General features: G+C 50.5%; 1 protein-coding gene and 1 long non-coding RNA gene across 6 annotated transcripts; one reads left to right on the forward strand and one right to left on the reverse strand.

Annotated features, from left to right (window-relative positions):
• Nucleotides 1–439: 439 nt before the first annotated feature.
• On the forward strand, nt 440–11,790 carry LOC130159626 (uncharacterized). 2 transcript variants are annotated; one of them, XR_008825806.1, is made up of 5 exons: nt 440–1,174; nt 3,138–3,318; nt 5,048–5,297; nt 7,041–9,980; nt 10,878–11,790. It is a non-coding gene; the product is annotated as an uncharacterized LOC130159626 (long non-coding RNA). The 2 variants fall into 2 exon arrangements; XR_008825805.1 differs by having other exon boundaries at nt 440–724; nt 3,132–3,318.
• Nucleotides 5,492–17,505, reverse strand: SLC16A4 (solute carrier family 16 member 4). 4 transcript variants are annotated; one of them, XM_056361428.1, is made up of 9 exons: nt 16,668–17,504; nt 15,952–16,052; nt 14,944–15,076; nt 14,112–14,255; nt 13,468–13,629; nt 12,397–12,945; nt 10,875–11,086; nt 10,014–10,107; nt 5,492–5,847 (listed from the first exon to the last, which is right to left on the reverse strand). In XM_056361428.1, the coding sequence occupies exons 1-9, from the start codon at nt 16,750–16,752 to the stop codon at nt 5,693–5,695; spliced, it is 1,635 nt and encodes a 544-aa protein (XP_056217403.1). In that variant the 5' UTR covers nt 16,753–17,504; the 3' UTR covers nt 5,492–5,692. The 4 variants fall into 4 exon arrangements, with proteins under 4 accessions (XP_056217403.1, XP_056217404.1, XP_056217406.1 ...); XM_056361429.1 differs by having other exon boundaries at nt 16,567–17,503; XM_056361431.1 differs by lacking the exon at nt 16,668–17,504 and adding an exon at nt 16,350–16,472.
• Nucleotides 17,506–17,814: the final 309 nt, after the last annotated feature.

Raw genomic sequence — 17,814 nt, forward strand, 5'->3', positions numbered from 1 at the left:
ACTCGCTGCCTCTCCCGAAGCAGAGTGCAATCCGTGCCCTGTCTTGCCCACATGAGAAATATTGGTAGGGGAAAGTTTTGCAAAAGCTCGGTGGTGACTTCAGAGGCAAAGTCTGTATCGCTTTGGAAGTGGAGACTTTGACCCATGAATTGCTTCTGAAATTGTCCGTGGCTGTGAGCAAGAGCTCCCATCTTTGTGGTTACTGCAGGCTGGAAAGCTTTTCTGTCAGGATCTCTTAGCTCAAGCTAAAACTTCTGGCTTTGCCAACATCTGGTTTAAGGTTTTTTTTTGTTAGGGTAGCTGATAAATTCCCATCCGCTTCAATGAAAACAGTTACACTACCTTTAAAGATGGGTTTGTTTTTGAAAAAAAAAAAAAACCAAAAAAAACCAACCAACCAACCAACCCAAACCTCTCCACCTCCTGGGAAGGCTTTCATCTCCCTGGAAGTGAAACTTTTTAATTCAGGCTTTGCTGAGTTTCAGCGGGCAAACACGGCTGTGGGACATGTTCCAGGCAGGGAGGGAAGCAAGCACCAAAACAAGCCGGGTGTCCCTGTTATCAGCATGCGTAAGGGCAAGTAAACAGCCGAAACCGCACATGGTATCTGCCAAACAAGCGGCTGGAGGAAGAACAGCCTTGTTTCCTGTTGCTGGAAGGCCGGGTTGTCATATCCTTACCCAGCTATTTTAAATTGCTTTTTGTTTGCTTCCTGCGGCTTAAGGTAAAAGCAGAAACCTGAGGAGCGCTGGTGGCTGGTGCGTCCCGTCTGGGCTGCGCTGTGTGGCACAGCCCAAGGACCAGACCTGTGCCTGCTGCAGTCATCCAAAAGCTTCTCCTTCTGCTTTAAAATCTGAATTACGGAGCTGCCCCCCTCGCCCTGTCTTGAGCGTGTTGCAGCGCTGGGGTTTCTCGTCGTGTCACCTTTGGCGCGAGGTCTGGCAGCGGTTTTGTGCAGGAAGCGACTGAGGTGCTGAGAAAGGGTCGACGTGAGATCCCGGGTGATGGGTTAAACCCAAAATTTTTTGCCCCTCTACCGGTGTCGGACCTCCGAGGGGCTGCGTGGCTCCTGGCTGGCTCCAGCACATTGGAGCAAGGAGTGAAACGGTCCCTTTCCAGCACGGGAATGGGATTTTATTGCGAGAAAAGGATTGTCCCTTCTTATATGATAAATGTCAGGATCAATTTTCTATGTGTTCAGTGCCTGGATTTATCTGTTGTTGGCATCTGAGCAGAGCGGTGGGGAAGTCCCAGCTTTGGTTATTGGTAGATTTTTATTATTTATTTTTTTTTATCGAGGAGAGACTCTGACCATGGAGAGCACGAGGCAGGGAGAGGTTTATTTTCTGTACTGAGCAAGGGCTAAATCCACTTCTTAAAATATCTGCCCTGACTTTCCGTCACCCAAAGCAGGTTCCCGCAGGTACAGGGCAAGGAAGGGGAGCGTGCAAATAAAATATATTATTATTTAATACAGTACGATGACTGTATTAAATAATAATATAAAATAATTCCAGGGTGAGGGAAGGACTTGGGTGGCGTGCTTCTCCGATTGCACCGACTTCCGTGGCTTTGATGGACCCGAGCTGAGTCTTAGCAGCTTTTTATCCTGGCTTGTGTAAACTCGGTTGCAGTGGGGATTAAGATGCAGCAGGTGCCCATCCCGTAAATCAGCCCTGCCGAAATCCCTGGCACGGGTGCTGGGAGCGGGTCCCGGCAGGCGAGAGGGGGACACCAGGCTCTTCTGGGCACGGCTGGGATGGAAGCAAAGTCCCCACGCTCCGGGGTGACTGCTGGCTCCCTTTCTGGCCGGAGCTCCAGGATTATACCTGGGAATAAATCACTGAATAATGAGGGAAAAGCATTTCCCCCGCCCCGCAGCGCCTGGGAAGGGTGGCCGCCTGGCAGCAGGGTTGTTTGGGTGAAACAAACCCAGGAGTGACTAATCCTTAACTGCAGCAGCGTGTGCTGCCGTGCCTTGGAGAAGCCAATTCCACATTTTCTTCTTGCTTTCTTCATCTTTCGGTGCTAAAATTAATCAGGATTCGGGGTAACGGTCCCCCATCCATCGGTACTCAGAAAACTGTTTATCTGAATGAAGTGTTTTGTTGTTTGGTTTTTTGTTTTGTTTTTTTTTCTTCAGAGTTACTTGGGGTGTTGTGCCAGGTTTCAGGGAAAACTGGAGGCTGTTTCCTTGGGCTTCGTGCAAAAGCCTTTTGTCACTCGGGTGCTTCGCCAGTGTGTGCTGGGAGCCTGCATGTCACTGTGCCGTGCCACTGTATCTTTTGGAGAGATCCTTAGCATTTGGTTTCTCTGCCCCGTTTTCCTGGCATGAATTTTAGAAGGTTTTTGAACCCACAGATCTTTTAGAATGCTTCCAAACCCGATTTCTCATGGAGATACAGGTGCAGTGCCGCCTGCCATAGCGCGTTACCCCGGGCATCACGCAGGCACAGAAGGAGCTTGGGGCAGGAAAAGGTTACGCCGAGTGACTCAGCACGGAGTGCTGAGGTTGTCGTTAGTGTTACAATATTTTTCTTATTTCTTGTGAGTTCAGTTATTTTCTTGGGAAGATCTCTAGGAGGTTGTTAGCAGTTTCTTTCCCACGCAAGGTGCAGAGATGATGCTGGAGAGGTGCACATGGGTTGGAAAGCCCGAGGGGATCCAGTCCTCTGCTGTTGGGCTGCTGCTTTCCCAGGACCAGGGAGGGCTGGGAGGACACCGCATTTAAGCAAAGTGTTTTTCATGCTGCAAATCATATTAAGCCATTGCTGCTCATTTTCCCTACCCTGTGTCCTATGGTTGAGCGAGGGAACGGGCACGAAGGGGATTTGCTGGTCAACCTAAGAGGTGACAGCTTTTAAACTCGTTTGCGTCCCAGCAAACCCTGGTTTTGTGTTTATCCAAACAGCACATGATGCTCTTTTGCTATGCAAAACTGGCTTTATGAAGTTATTTGCAAGATGACTTCAATGGGACAGAAAAGTCTTCCTCCGGGCAGGTGTTCCCATCGTCACAGCCGTTTGTTTCTCTAACGTGTGTGTTGCGTGTATTTTGCAAGTAAATAAATGCCTTTAGTTTTCAGAGCTGCGAGGAGAACTAAAGCATCTGTTCTGTGCTTGCCTTCTCAGCAAAAGCTGCGAGAGGAGAGAAGGGTCCTGGCTGGCAGACGTTGTCCTGAGCCTGCTCGGTTGCAAAGACAAAGGCTTGAAGACACTTTTCCCACCTCCCAGCCCGACGGCAGGACTGTGCAGGGCAGCTGGGAGGAGTTCCTCGTTGTGGGGACCGGTTTCCTCGACCTCTTTTGATAGACAAGAGGTAATTTGGGCTAGGGATTAATTATTCCTGTGCAAAATTATTTTGGGGGGCAAATAAAGGCTGGTGGTGCCCATCCATGGGGTAAGGTGCTGTGGGAAGTGGGAGCTCAGCTATTTGCTTGCAGAAGGCAAGAGGGGGTACAGTGGGAAACCAATTTCTTTAAATAAGGTAAAGAATTGGTGGGATGTGTTAGCCTGGTGGAGAGGACAGGGGAGGACTCTCCTCCTCAAAAACCTGGAGGTTTGGAAGGGAGCCTGTTTGTTGGAGCAGATGGGATGGGAGGTGTGGACACCGCATCCCACTGCAACTCGTTTCTTGGTGGCAAAATGGGGGAAGATGTAACAGGGCTGGCGCTGAAAGGCGGATGGTGTTGAGCAGAGTGGCTTTATTTACAGGGAGAGGCAGAGATCAGAGCATGGAGATAGGTGCTATAAATCGTGTGGAGCAAGAGCAGTGGGACGAAGCTGTGGTGTATTGGCTGCTCTTCATCCCCACATGGCTTTAGTCGCTGGGTCTCGCGCTGTTAATAGTGAAAATCACTGCTGAGCTCAAATACCTGTTAAAAAGATGCAGAATAAGAGGGGAGTTTAAGCTTTTTGGGTTGGAAAACCTGAAGCCCGGTGTTCCTAACAGTTCCTGTTAGGACAGCAAAGCAGCGCTGCTGGTTGTCTTTAAGTTGTTCAGCAGGAGAGCGATGAACTGTAACTTTTCAAGAGGTGAAAACCCAAATTTGCAAATAAAAGCTTCATCCCTGCTACCGAAGGTCTCAGCTGAAGGCTTCGTGTGGGACTGGCTTAAGCCAAATCACACCGTGCCCACTCGCCCCTCTCCAACTCCCAGTGCTTTAAACGCTTCTTAAATTGTCGTCTTATCCTTAAACCCCAGTGGCTCAGAAAATAACCCACTGGAGATCCTGTGGTGGGTACAGATACTAACTGGTACAGCTGACGGGCATACTGTGCGTGATGTGGTGTAAAAGGACAACTTGGGAAGCGCTGGCTGCCCGCGGATTCCCGCAGGAGTTCAGACCGTGAATTAGCACCTGAAAAATTAACCATTTTGTAGCTCTGATGTTGCCCATCTACTGCAAATTCAAGGCTAAATTTTCCCCTTGTTTAAGCAGCTCTAGTTTCTTTGGCGTTGTGTAGTTGTGCAACTGCGGAATTTGACCCGTTATCTGCGAGCAAACTTTCTTGCCTGTGGCAATATTTTAGCTTCTTAATACCGCTGTAATATTTTGTAGCTTTTTATTAAATACAGACCACTTAATTCCGTGCTCGAGATAACCCATTTGACAGTTAGGAGTGTTTCTATAGGGGAAACAACTTGACAGTTTGGTATTTTTAAAAAAGGGGAGGGGAAAAAAAAAAGTCAGTGCCAGTGGCTGGGATGGTTGCATGTAAACCCCTTATCGTATGCCAGATCCATGTAATAATTTAAAATACCTGGTGATAATGCAAAAAATTGCGATCTCGCTACTGACAAGAGGATCAAAGGAACAGTGTTCCACGTTGCCCATCCGGATTAAATCCGTAGGGTGCTGGTTGAACACAGGCTCAGCGGTGCTGCCTACCTCTGGAAGCTGTCTTTGTGCGTTCGTGGAACCCCAGGGGATTGCTGGGTGGTTGGGAGGGTGGGGAGGAGGGGAGAGGAGCCTGAGAGCTGGGTCTGATCTTGCAACTTGCTGGGTTGTGGTACTGGCTTTAATTAGAATTGGGTTTGCTTCCAGGTCCTCTGTGCTGTGGCAAATAACACCGTGCCTGGGAGAGTGAGTGGCCGTGCTGCAGCATCCTTCTCGCAGAAAAAGAGGCTTTGGTGGAACGGCTGGATCCTCACGGAAGTTTAATCCTTATCTCCCTGTACTGCCTCTGTCCTCGCATCCCTCCCGGGGGCTAATTATTTATATCCGAATAGAATAAGCTAAAACCTCCTGCTGGGGTTTGGCACTTTGGAGGTCCTGGGCTGCCTGGTGCCAAGAGGTGAGTCAGCTTTGCTCTCTGGGGGGATGGGGGGGCCGGGGGGGCTCTGCCGCTGCGATGCCGAGCTGGCAGACTCTGATACAGATACAGGCTGGGGTACAGAAAGACACGGCTCAGGAGCAGAGTCGAAGGGAAGCCCACGTCCGTTGGGGCTGCAGGACTTCTTTTGTCCCATCAAATAATGCTTTACACTGTGTATTTCTCAGATGGCTTTAATCACGCGTGCAGGAGAAATAATCTAGATATGCAAACTGTGAATCTGTCATCTAAAAATCCCTATTTTCATTTTTGCTGCTGTTCGTGTTTCCCAGTACAGCAGGTCTGTGCTGGCGATCGCTTTCGAACCACAGATGCAGCCAAAGAGCATCCTTTAAGATTTCTACTGAGGAATTGCTTCAGCCGAGCCTGGGGCCATTGCTCAGGTTGGCTTTTTTTAGCTTCCATTTCTGGGCTGAAGGCTCAAAGAAGAAAGAAATAGGTGAGACGAGAGCACAGGCTCCAGCGAAGAGGAAAGAGCAGACATATGTCTGCGTGTAGTCATACAGCCACCCTGCAGGAGAAAAGATTGTTATTAAAGCTGTTGGATTTTTCTCACTGAAAAAAAAAATAAAATATATCTTTTGGGGAGGTGGGCGGGAAGCAAAGGATGTGTGTTCTTATTTAAGAATTCCTCGGGTATTTTCTTTGAATTATCTTAAGCTCTCGTATGCCTGCCGCTGTGCAGCATTTATGTGGATGCTTTGGGCCGTTGCCGTTGGTGCAACAGGCAGACTTGGAGGTCGTTCTTCCCAGAGCTAAATTCTCCTGATCCGTATAGCGGACACGGGTCTTAATTTTGATTGATTTAATCCCTGGCTCTTTTTCCTGTTTAAATAAGTGGGCCAAAAGTAGCTGCTGCGGCAGATGGGAGATCCCGTTGGGCTAATGAGATGACTTGCATGTGTTGGTGTTTGCAACATCTGGGCTGCAAACTCCAGATTCTCCAGCATCGCCTTCTTGTGAGCAGCCCCAATTTAATACAACTGTCTAAAGTGAGAGATCCCGGGCCAGGAGCTGGAAGCAAACTCACTTAAAAGTAACTTTGTGAGCACTTAAAAGGAAAACCTACATTCCATAAAGGCTCTGGAATCTGCAAGGAGAGCAGGTCACCTTTTAAAATGACCTTGAAGTGTTTTGTTTAGTTATGGCATAACATCTCGTGGCTAGACAATAATTTTCAAAGCGGGTGATTCATCCATTTGAATCTAAAAGATACAAAGCCACGGGAGTTGCTGCTGCACGTAATAAAAACCTTAATTTACTCCCAAATCTGGCATGGGATGGTGGGTATCTGGGGTGGGTTTGCAGCTGAGCCAGATCTTCTGCTGGCATAAACTGGAATTCCTCCGTGAACTTGCACCATCTGGCCCAAATTTGGAATTCTTAAGAGCAGCTGTGGTTAGGAGGGGGGATAACGTGGTCCCCGAAGATGCCGGTCTCGCTGCGTGGGAGCAGAGCTGCCGCTGTTCCCTGCGAGCTCTGGGTTGGGAAAGGAACAGGGCTGGTAACGTGGGGGGGTCTGTGACAAAGCGGAGGGGGTGACATTCCCTTGCTGTAGATTTACGTTGCAGCAGGAAGGTTTTATAAAACAGAGGGAAAGCTGCGGGCTGCTTTGCTCTGCCCCGCTTCCAGTTTCTGTTGGCTCGTGTCTTTCTCAGGGGTGTTTCAGCTCTGTTGTTTTTTTTTATTTTTTTTTTTCCTCAGGGATAGTGTAAGCCACGGTGCAGGCAAGGATGGAGCGCGCTGTTGGAAAGGAGGATCCCGTGGTGCCGGACTTGGTGACGTGGGTGGCTCTCCTGGGACCCGTAGGTTTTTGTGGAGTGGTTTATTCTCCAAGGTGGGATCTTGTTCCCACCAAGGTGGGATCTGTTCCTGCTGTCTGAAAGTTTCTGGGATTTGGACAGGAGCAGGGATGCTAACACAGTCGTTTGTAAGGTCTGTAGGACAGAGCGCTCCAGTTGAGCTCTGATTTATTTAACTTATTTATTAAATATCCTTAGGGTATTTTTTAATTTTTCTAGGTTTTTTTAGCACTGAAAGACCAGCCTTGCCTCCTCGCTGGCAGCACAGCGACCACCTTCCACTGCTTCACACCCCAGCCTTTTAAAGCGCTTTTAAAGCACAGTGTCTGTGCCCCCACTTCTCACCCTCCAAAAAAAAAAAAAAAATCATTGTTGATGCAGAAGCTGAATTGGAAGCTCATGGTGTGCAAACTTCAGCGGAGCAGCAGTTTTGTAAGCAACGCTGGTAAATCCCTGAGTGTTCCACACTAACTGTCCACGGCGCACACTGGTGCTGCAGGCTGCGGTCAGGCTGTTTGAATTGTGCTGCCTGTCCGTAATCGAGCGTTTTGCATATTCCTGACACCCTAATTAGGAGCACCTAGTGTGAGGATTGCAGGTAAAATTTAGATGAGAGCGTCGAAGTCCGTGTACCAGCAGAGCTTTCAAACCACTGCGTCCTCTCCCCCTTCACCACCCAGATCTGCCGGGGCTGGCATTTGCGCCCTGGCTGCTGGAATCTGGTTTGTAATTTTGGATTACGTCGTTGGTTCGATTTCTTTTGCAGTCTGAGCGACTGATTTGTGCTGCTTATGGAAGTCGAAGGGACTCTTCTCTCCTTAGCTTGCTGATGGCTTGCTGAAATAGTGTTTATTCTGTCTTGTTCTGGTTTGGGTGGGGTTTTTTCTCAGCGTGGCAGAAGCACCCAGCAGTGCTGGCAGGTGAGGAGCTGTGAAGGAACCTTCAAACTTGTCACCCTGGGCTTTGGGTCGGGCCATCTGCCTCTGGATTGAAGGGATTTAGTTAAACAGATTTGCAGGTAAGTCACCTTTTCATTCCATTGTGGTCAGGCTTTGTTCTAGTACGCAAAATAAGCATTTTTAACCTTTGCAGTTCTCATTGTTGGGTTTCGCTGCATAAAAATCCTGGGGTTTTATAAAATTGTAATTAAGTCAAGGTTTTGGGGAGGCCAGCAGCAGTCAGAGGCACTGAACCTGAGGGTCTCACACGGCATTGGGATCTTGTTCCGTATTTTGAAAGGAGCTGGTGCGTTTGGACACTTGGGGTAATCAGTAGGTTATGGTCACATTTGGTTTTCACGCTTAGGACAGCTGTATTGGAAGAGAAAACTGCAGAATTTATCTGGGATCACAAACCTCGATCCTGAACGCGGAATCGTTTCCCTCTCACTCTGCCCTACAGTGAGACGGATCCGACGGAGTTTTGCTTCTTGGCTTTGCGTGGCCTTTGTTTATCCCACCAGGATTAAGAAGACCGATTTCTGTCTAAGGCTTTTTGCAGGAAACCTGCTTGCTTCACAAAACTCAGAGGCGTTTGCGTGGCAAGGGGACTAGCGCTGGCAGAAAGCAAACGGCTTCCAATTAGCGAAAATATATCGGAAGCGGATGAAAGTCTAACCACTATCTCAGCGTACGTGATGCATGGAGAAGAGGTAGCCAAGTTCTTTAGCTCTCTTCAAACTGGATTTTACTGTGTCAGGGGATTTACTGCGGTGGGGGTGTTGCTTTCTGGTGGACGTCTGTCTTCTATCAGTAGAAGAGATCGTGTCCCCTGTAGGGCATCTATCACCGTCACAGCGTAAAGCACCCTGTCAATGAAACGCTTTGGTTGCTCGAAATTGCATCCATATACAGTGTTTTACCAACCTAGAAATATCGATTGGGGAAATCAATTTTCCCCCGTGCTCGTGGTACAGCAGCATCGCTAAAACTTTGCATGGAGCTGGTGTTTGCAGAATCCTTGGGAGCTTTGAGCAAAGCACCCCTGCAGGCGTGGGGCAGCGGAGGGCACGGAGCAATAAAAGCTGGCAACTTGTTCTTAATTTATTCAGGCTACATTTGCTAGGTGGGTGATGGGGCGTTGTTCACGCTGGTGTTTGACCTTGCGGCTTTTTCTAGTTTGTTTGCATCATGAGGACCTAGGAAGAGCTCCAGTCCTGTTTCCAGCAGTGAGGTATGGCTAAAGGGACAGCAGGGAAGGAAAAGCTTTGTCCTGGCCAAGATGGTTTACGAAAACAAGTCCCTTGCTCATAAGCAGAGACTGAAGACTGACTTCTAAGCGCTTGAAATCTGCCAGATACTCAAGACTGCCTTGGTTTTCTGGCAGAGAAAGAGGAGGAAAGGCTGTTTGTCCTCCTTATCTCTGGGCCCAGGAGCTCCTGGGGCTGAGCTGTGTAATCTTCTTCAACAACGAGATTACTGAGGCTTCTCCTTATATTTCAATGTCTCTGCTTGGTGGGACTGCTGCTGAGCCTGTCCTTGGCCGTACCTGCCTCCCCCTGTCTCCCCTCCAGTCCCTCTGTTCCGGGTTCAGTGCTGTAACGCCCCATTTGGGGTAAAATCCACGGTAAACGTGGTCGTTGCTCTTCTGCTGTGGTCAGGGTTAAGAGGTGCCCCTGGGGTTTAGCTGCCTTTTATCCATGCAGCTGTTTTCCAAGCTGCTAGTTGTGTTTTGCAAATTCACGAGACAAATATTGCCTGTCTGTAAAGATAAATTGCTGCAAATTGAAATATGTTTGTTGGTTTGGGTTTTTTTTTCCCACTTGGACAGAAAAACCATCCTTGGAATGCATATGGGCAGGAGAATGAACCAGCCACGGTTTATCCCTGGATGCGTGCAGTGGGTATATATTATGTATAACTTTTAAAAGAATTACCTGCTAGTGGAGGGCCGCCGACGGCTGCTATCCCAGCAAAGAAAGCAGCAAACCCCAAGTAGCTGTGGAGTTTTTGCACACCCACAAGATCTACCTGTTCGTCAAACAAAGTGCATCATTATTGATTGAATTCAGGAGAATGTGCAAGCACAAGAGATTGATTTTTTTTTTTAATTATTATTATTTACTAAGATTATTTTTTTTTCTCCCCTGGGGAGTTTCCTCTGAAACAACTTTACAGCTGTAGGTCTGATCCAGCCCGGAAACTGCTTGCCTCCTTAAGGCCAGCATAGAAATTACCGGGATGTGAGATGCTTTTCTGCCTTCCAGGGCTTCAGCATCTCCTGAAAGTAGTCATGCTGCTAAGGCTTTGGGGAAGGTATTTTCAACTCCTGAATTATTTCCCAGGAAGAAATGCCAAATTACAACGATGCCTCCTTCTCCGGATCCTGCCATAACCGAGCTGTGCATGTTAAAGATAATTCTGGGATGGGGAGCAGATAGGCTCAACCCTCTGTCTTCACATTAGGCAATGAATGGCTTCATTGTGGCTCCTGTGAGCTGGAGCAGTCTCCTTCGGAAAGGAGGATGTGGAAGGCAATTAGCAGAGCCAGGTCATTAAAAATCTGCAACGAGCTCCCAATGCTTCTGTTGCATCTGGGCCATGGATCCCGGTTGGGAGAGATGTGGGGCTCAGAGTGGGCAGGCTGGGGGGCAGAGCCCTGTCGTGCAGGTCTGCAGCAGCCCCGGGGTATTTAGCCTTCATGAAAGGGGGTTGGGGTAATTTTGGAATACTGTGGGAAATGCCACCTACTGCGTCTTTTTTTTTTTTTTTTTTTTTGAATGAAATCTCCTACTCACCAGCACAGGGAGGATCAGAGCCATGAAGCCACCGCAGAAGATGGCAAAGGCCACCGCGTAGGTCATGAGCAAGGGGAAGGTGGTGGCCAGAGGACAGAGCAGGTTGGTGATGCCACCCAGGACCAGGTAAGCCACGTGGTAGTGATACTTCTTGGTCCAGTTCTGGTCGGCGACCCAGCCCGAGAGCAGCTGGCTGACAGTCTCTGTGATGCCTGGGGGGAAGAGGAGTTCACTGGAGCCTCAAAGAAGAATTTTTTTTAATTTTTTTTTTTTTCTCTTTTGCACTGCTCTGCTCTGAAGCGCCTCCCAATTCCACCTGCCGCTCGCTCTAAGAGCGTGACTGCAAAGGGCCGAGGTGCTGGGAAGTTACACGAGAAGGCATTTTTAGCCTGTTGTAAAATTCATACTATTATTTATTTTTTTTCTTTACCTCGGTGCCTGCTGTTGCCAAGTGCCTGTGGGTGCACCAAAGTGGTCTGTAAAAATTCAATTAAGGGCTGTGCACTCAGCAGAAAATTCTGAAATGCCCTTCAGTGAAAATAAGCTCGCTGTTTGATCTCTTTTTCAAGATAGAGAAAAAGCAGAATATTGAGCAGAAATATGCTTATGACATTTTAATTTTTATAAAGAAGCAAAGGCGTACAGAAGCCTGGCATTATTTCTAAAGGCTCAGCAAACTTTTGATACTTGGTTATTACATTTCTCGATACATTTTTATGAACTAAAGATCAGAGGAGTGCTCGCTGCCAGCTAATATCTTGCTGACCGCTGTGTCCCTCCTACTCTTAATTCAAAATGTCAGATTCATTGCTGCACTCTCCTTTTGGATGCCTTGACAGCGTACGTCATTTCTAAATATTATACAGCAGTGTAGAAGTAAGATTTATTTTTGTACAATAAAATATTTGATGATGACTGAGGTTGGAGCTGCTTTCTTAATCCAATGCGACTTTAGTGTGAATCCCTGCTTATAATCAGGTATGGGTTTGGGTTTTGGGGGGTTGTAGGTTGGTTTTTTTCTCCCTCTCAGGGGTGAACGTGCCAAATCCAAATAGCTAGATGCAAGTTAATGTTTCCCCCCCCCCCCCCCCCCCCCCCCCCCCCCTGAATTTTTCTCTCTCTGCACGCATTCCTGGATCAAATGGGAGGTCTTTGAATGCAGGGTGGCTCCGGATGTCTGTGGCTCGTGGGTTTAAGCAAAGCAGGGACTGTGGTGGGAAGGCTTTAGGAGGACAGATAGCACCTATGTAATTGGAAACGTGTGTGTGTTGGGTGCAGCGATGGGGGATCATGTAGGTTAGGTTGAGAGAACCACCCACCATGTGAGAGCGACTTTGTACATGTACAGAAGGCGACGCTATATATACAGAAGGGGGGCAAGGGCTGCGAGCTAAACCTTTTCCATGAAGATTTATTCTAGGATGTATTTGGGACTATTTCTTGGCAAGATGTGTGTTGCTTTTCTTTTCTGTTTTGGTCTCATTGTAATTATAAATGGGTTGAAAAGATTCTTTTTGCCTACCAGCCACTGAGATGAGGTAAGAGGCATCCATGCTGCTGATGCCCAGTGTCTTGGCTCTTGCTACCAGGTGGAAGATGGGCACAAAGTAAGCCAAGTGGCTGAACAAAAAAGACCACGTGAAAATGCAGAAGACGGGATCCTTCAGTGGGGAGAAGTCAAGGAGAGGCTGTGAATTCTTTTTTTCGGTCGCTGGAAGGGATGGGTGGCTTCTCTTGGCCTCGGTGGCTATTTCTGGTGAGCAGCTGTCCTTGGGCGACTTCTCAAGCCTTCCCAAAGCAGATGTATTTCCTGGACCAGAAACATCTCTGCCATGGGACACCATGAGGCCCTCTGTGGCAGAAAGGTCCTGCGCACTGCGGAGCCGTGTTTGCCCACGAGTGGTTTCATCTAAGCATCCACCGAGGGTGTCTGAATCCTTCTTTGCCATCAAAAACCCACCGTCTTGGTCGTTAGCAGAGCAGCGTTGAGGCGGCTGGGTGCTGATGGGTCGCAGCAGCATGCTGGAAGGCACGAGGTTTAACATGATGCCTCCAAAAATCAGGAGGGTACCTGAGGGAAGAGAGAAGGTGCAATTTCCTTGGGATGCGAGGGGAGAGGCAGTAGGAAATGATCTTTTAGAACAGGGGGTAGTTTGCATTGAACGCGGCGAAAGCTGTGCCGTAAGGAGAGGGTGTGTTACAGGAGCTTTTATTCCTGGTTTTCTAGCGGGAAGCCCCTTCCACACGGATGCATGCAATAAATCCTGAGCTACCCCTGGGATCTGGGAATTTCGTTTGTTTTCCCTCATTAGAAGTCCATTACGCCTGACAGACCTTCCAGGTGGCTTGAAACGGTGCAGTAAAAGTAGGGATTTTCAGTTTTGCTTTTGGCTTCTGAGGTCTCTGTTTTGACTCTGACTTTAATGACTGATGAAATGTTTAATCATTAACATCATGTCCCCAAACTATCCTAGAGGAGGCAGAGCCGTTCCTCGGTGCATCCAGTTCTAAAAAAGAGCCTCTTACCCTGCCCAGATGTCCTCACACGCCCTTTCAGTGCTGATGAATTTGAGTAAACGGGAGATGCGCTCACCTTGCCAGCCGTAAAAATCGATGAGCAGCTGAGTGAACGGCGCTATCAGAAACGTCAGCCCCATCCCGGAGCGGGCGATGGCATTGGAAAAAGCCAGCCGTGTCCTGCAGCACTTGGCCGTCATCACTGCCGCCGCCTGGTACAGGCAGGCGAACCCCACACCTGTGGGTAAGGGACAGAAAGAAGATGTTTGTGCCCCAAAAGTGGCTGCTTGGTGTCGTGAGCTCTAGGGATTCAAAGCCGTGCCACCCCAAGCTCGTTGCCTGCGTAGTGGGGCTGCTCGGGGGGGGTTGGTGGGCTGGAAGTGGGGGGGGACTTGCGCTGTTGCAACCGGCAGAAACAAGATTTCATGCATGGTATTTAGTATCTGGGGGTTTTGAGGATGTGTGCTTTTAGCAAGGGATTTTAAAAGGTCAGGATTCATGTTAGGTCTGGGAAAAAAAAAAAATCAAGTTTAGTTGGGACTAGCATGTTGAAATTGGTATTTTATGCTCCTGAGCACGAAGCTTTGGGGTTTCACACGTCTAGAAAGGAGCGGGGCATGTTTTACTATGAAAGGGTGCCTGGTGTAATGGTAAAGGAGCTGCTTTTACTGGTGGTGCCCAGGAAAATCCCTGCCCGCCCGCGCATCGCAGGCTGCTCACCCAGGAGAAGTCCCATGGAGACGCAGAGGAAGGGGACGCTGGTGGCCAGCGTGCTGAGCAGGCAGCCCCCGCCGACCAAGCCGGCCCCGATGATGGAGGTCGGCCGCTCGCCCAGCCTCCGGCAGACCACGGCCACGAGCGGGGCTGGAAGGGAGAGGAAGGAGAACATCTCGGGATGAGGGTGGCAAACGCTGCTCTGCAGGGCTTGGGGGCTTGCACGGGGCTCGGTGCATCTGGTGCCCCGGCAAGTGGTCCACATGCCACCGTCGGAGGGAGGGAATGACAAGAAATTTGGGATGGGCTAATGCTCAGGAGAGCAGCCAAGAGACCTTGCTGGGAGCTCGGGGGACAGGGCAGGGGAAGGAATCGAAGCCCAAACTTTCAGACGTCCTGAGAAAGCTGCATCATCTAGCAAAACTGTGGCCTTGAGGGACAGGGTTTGGTGGTGGGCTTGGCAATGTTAGGGGTTCCTGGCTGGATTTGAGGATCTTAAAGGTCTTTTCCAACCTGCGTGATCCTGTGAGCCTAATGCACTCCATGCTCAGTGACTGCGATCTGCTCAGCAGCTGGCTTGTCGGAGGCGATAATACCGGTGTTAGGGGGAGGTTTTGCTCTGGATGTACGTGATAAACCCGCTACAGCGAGATGTGACACACACGATCCCCATCCTTGCACCACGCTCCCGCTAAGACACGTGTGGGTACCAGCCGTGTCCAGCTTGCAGAGTCTGGGATGGAAATGGGATCCGCAGAGCGTCCTTGGGGCCCTTTATATCAAAGCAAATGGGTTTGAGGTTGAAGTGCTGCCCCAGTCCTTACAGATGCCAGCTCACCTCCGAGGAAGCGCAGGGAGGACATGATGGAGCCGATCCAGCTGACTTGCTCGGAGGAGCCCCCCACCTCCTCTTGGAAAGCCACGAAGAAAATCCCAAAGGTCTTGAGCATCCCTATCACGAGGACGTTGACCTGCATTGGAAGGAGGGGAGATGCCGCAGGGGTCGGGGCAGGAAAAGCTTTTCCTTCTGCTTTTCTTGTGTGGTTAACTTGTTGGGTTGTGGGAGAAACTGACTGGGACACATTAACTGGGGGGTGGGGGTGGGGGTGGCTCTGGGAGAGTATCAGCAGGGTGGCCTGGCGGTGGCCACGCTGCGGTTTCATTTTAAGGGACTCTTCAAAGCTTTTGTGTGAACTGGGGATGGACGTTAGCCGGTGCAGTTTCCCAGGCTTGTCCTGCCACGGGGCCAAAGGACGCTTTGTGTCCTTAATTTTAACTCTGCCTCCTCCATGGTAGCAGGCGGTTAATGATTGGCAGCGCGTTACTTTGGATGGAGTGGGAATGGGGAAAGCTGTCCTGCTCTTCCCAGCTTTCCTAGCTGGGAGATGGCATTGTCTTCGTCACTGCTGGGAGGATGGTGTGTGCTATTAAAGCCTGTAGCATGGAGAAGTAGTGCTTTTAAGTGGTGGCAAGATGCCCGGTCTTCCCGGGAGAGAGCAGCCAAGTGTGCGTGTGCTGCCTGCACCCTGTGCCACTCCTGCAGTCGGTCCCTGGGACCCATCGCAGCTCCGCTCCTCCGCTGCCCCAGGATGCCCTTCCTAAAGGTACGAGACACCCCTCTGGGGCTTGACACCACCGTGGTGCTGTGCACCAGCAGGGAAAGTCACCTTATTGCCATAGGGAAGGTGTGTGTCTGTGCTCGGCCCCCTGTGGAACGGGCGATGGCACTCGGTGCAGCACCCTTAGGCCGGTGGGATCAGCCTGTCCCCTCCTCTCTGTGAGTGGGACTCGAGGTTTTCCATCCGCCCCAGCCGGGAGGGTTCGGTTGGGTCCCTTCTCTGCTTACCAGGAAGAAGTGGAGCACCACTCCCCATGCCCACCCTCCGTCCACGGCGCCTGGGCTCCTCCCGGCTGCCAGAGCCTCCGGCTCTTCCTCCCTTCTTTCTCCTGGTGAAGAGAATTTCAGAACACGTTAACAACTTGCTCTGTTGCTGTTTCAATTGAAAAACCATTCCCGTGAAGGCATCGCCTGCCTGGGAACCCCTGAGCCTCTTGGCTGTTAACAGGGTGGGCACCGGGATTTTGCATTCAGCTTGTGAGGGTGAGCGAAGCTTTTCCCCACCTTTTTGCCAACAGATGTTAAGTTGCATGTTATCACTGCCTGAAAACAGTTTAATATCCTTTCTCTTTCCCAGCAAATTACTGTAACCACTTCGACTTTAATGCATTTCAAGGGACAAGCACCTTACTGCTGCTCGAGCATCGATAGTTTGGTTGGTTTGTGCCAGAAGCCAGGGGGGCACCGTCTGTCTGTATCCAGCTTGGAGCTCTTGTGGGAAGTTCTCCCTACCCCATCCTTCCCTGCTGGGCTCCCTTCCATCCTCTCACCCGTCCTGTGCAGCGGGAACATCCCGTCTGGCAGCGGCAGGGTCCTGCTGAGGAACCTGAAGCTTTTCCTTACCGCCTTGCTGCTGCATGCCGGAAAATCCGCCCCGCAATGGTGGATTGCAAAGAGGAATCGTCTCTTCATTTACTCCAGAGGCTAAATCCCCCCTTCCTGACCTGGCAGCCCAAAGTCTGGTCCTTCACTCCGTGCTGGTGAGGCCAAAGGTGTTTGTCCTTCCCAAGGAGCCCCGAAGCGGCACATGGAGCCCGGCACCACCAGGGCCGGGTGGGCAGAGCCCGTCCTCCTCCGCTACTGGGAGCAAAACCAGGAGTCCCTCCCCTTCCCCAGCCGGCAGCAGGAAACCCAGGGCTTTGGGAGCAGAAATCCTGTTGGGAGGAAAGAGGAGGGGAAGCCTGCGAGGGTTGTAGCTGCAGGCAGAGCCCTGGGTCTCGCCAGCCGTTGAGCAGAGCAGTAGGTGGCAATGGTGGACTGAAGAGAAGCCTGGGGCTGCTGGTGGCGGGGAGCGGAGCCCCATCCCTGCCTGTCCTGCCTCTGCTGCGCAGCCCTTGGCCTGGGAAGCGGCGTCATTTAGGAGGGGATAAGTCTGGAAAGCTTTAGGCTTTCCAGCCTGAAGATGCCCAGCAGCTGGAGCAGAGCAGCTCTTGAGCAGAGCTGGTAGTTGAGCAGGATTTGAGTTGGCTCCGCGCCTCTATTGTAAATATGCACAAACTGCCGGGTAAATACAGCCCTCACGCTTCCTCCCCCGCGTTTCGGTTGACCTGTCACCCCAACCGCGTTCCTGAGGTCAGATAAAACTGCAGGATGGTGATACCGATCCCTGCTCCCCTCCCCTAGCAGAGGAGGCAATGCTCCATCTTACCGGAGGAGCCCAGGATACACCTGAGCCTACGGAGGAGCTTTCCCTATAGTAGGAATTTCAGTGTGTGCGCGACGCTTTTATTGAAGTGGAATGATTTTTGCAGCGAGTACGGTTTAAGGGCTGGAAGGACGTGGGGGCTGGGGGTGCTGGTGCTGGCAGCAGCATCTGGTGCAGCATCTGCACTGGGAGCTGTCGAATGTCTGGAGCTCCAGCTGCTCCCAGCTCGCAGGGAGCTGTCGGGGAGAGGGGGAGGAGGACCCCTTCAAGAGCACCAACTCCTGCTCCTGGGGCCAGGCTGTCAGGGCAGAATCAACGCTGACCCGGACAGGAGCACAGAGCCCAGCCACGCAGGGTGGGCTCATCCCAACTGCCTGGTTCATACGCAGCAACAACTGCAAGACTCTGAACATCGCTGATAAATGGAGCTGCTCCTAGTAGTAAAG

The sequence above is a fragment of the Falco biarmicus genome, chromosome 16 (genome assembly GCF_023638135.1).
Source record: "Falco biarmicus isolate bFalBia1 chromosome 16, bFalBia1.pri, whole genome shotgun sequence".
Lineage (NCBI taxonomy): Eukaryota > Metazoa > Chordata > Aves > Falconiformes > Falconidae > Falco > Falco biarmicus.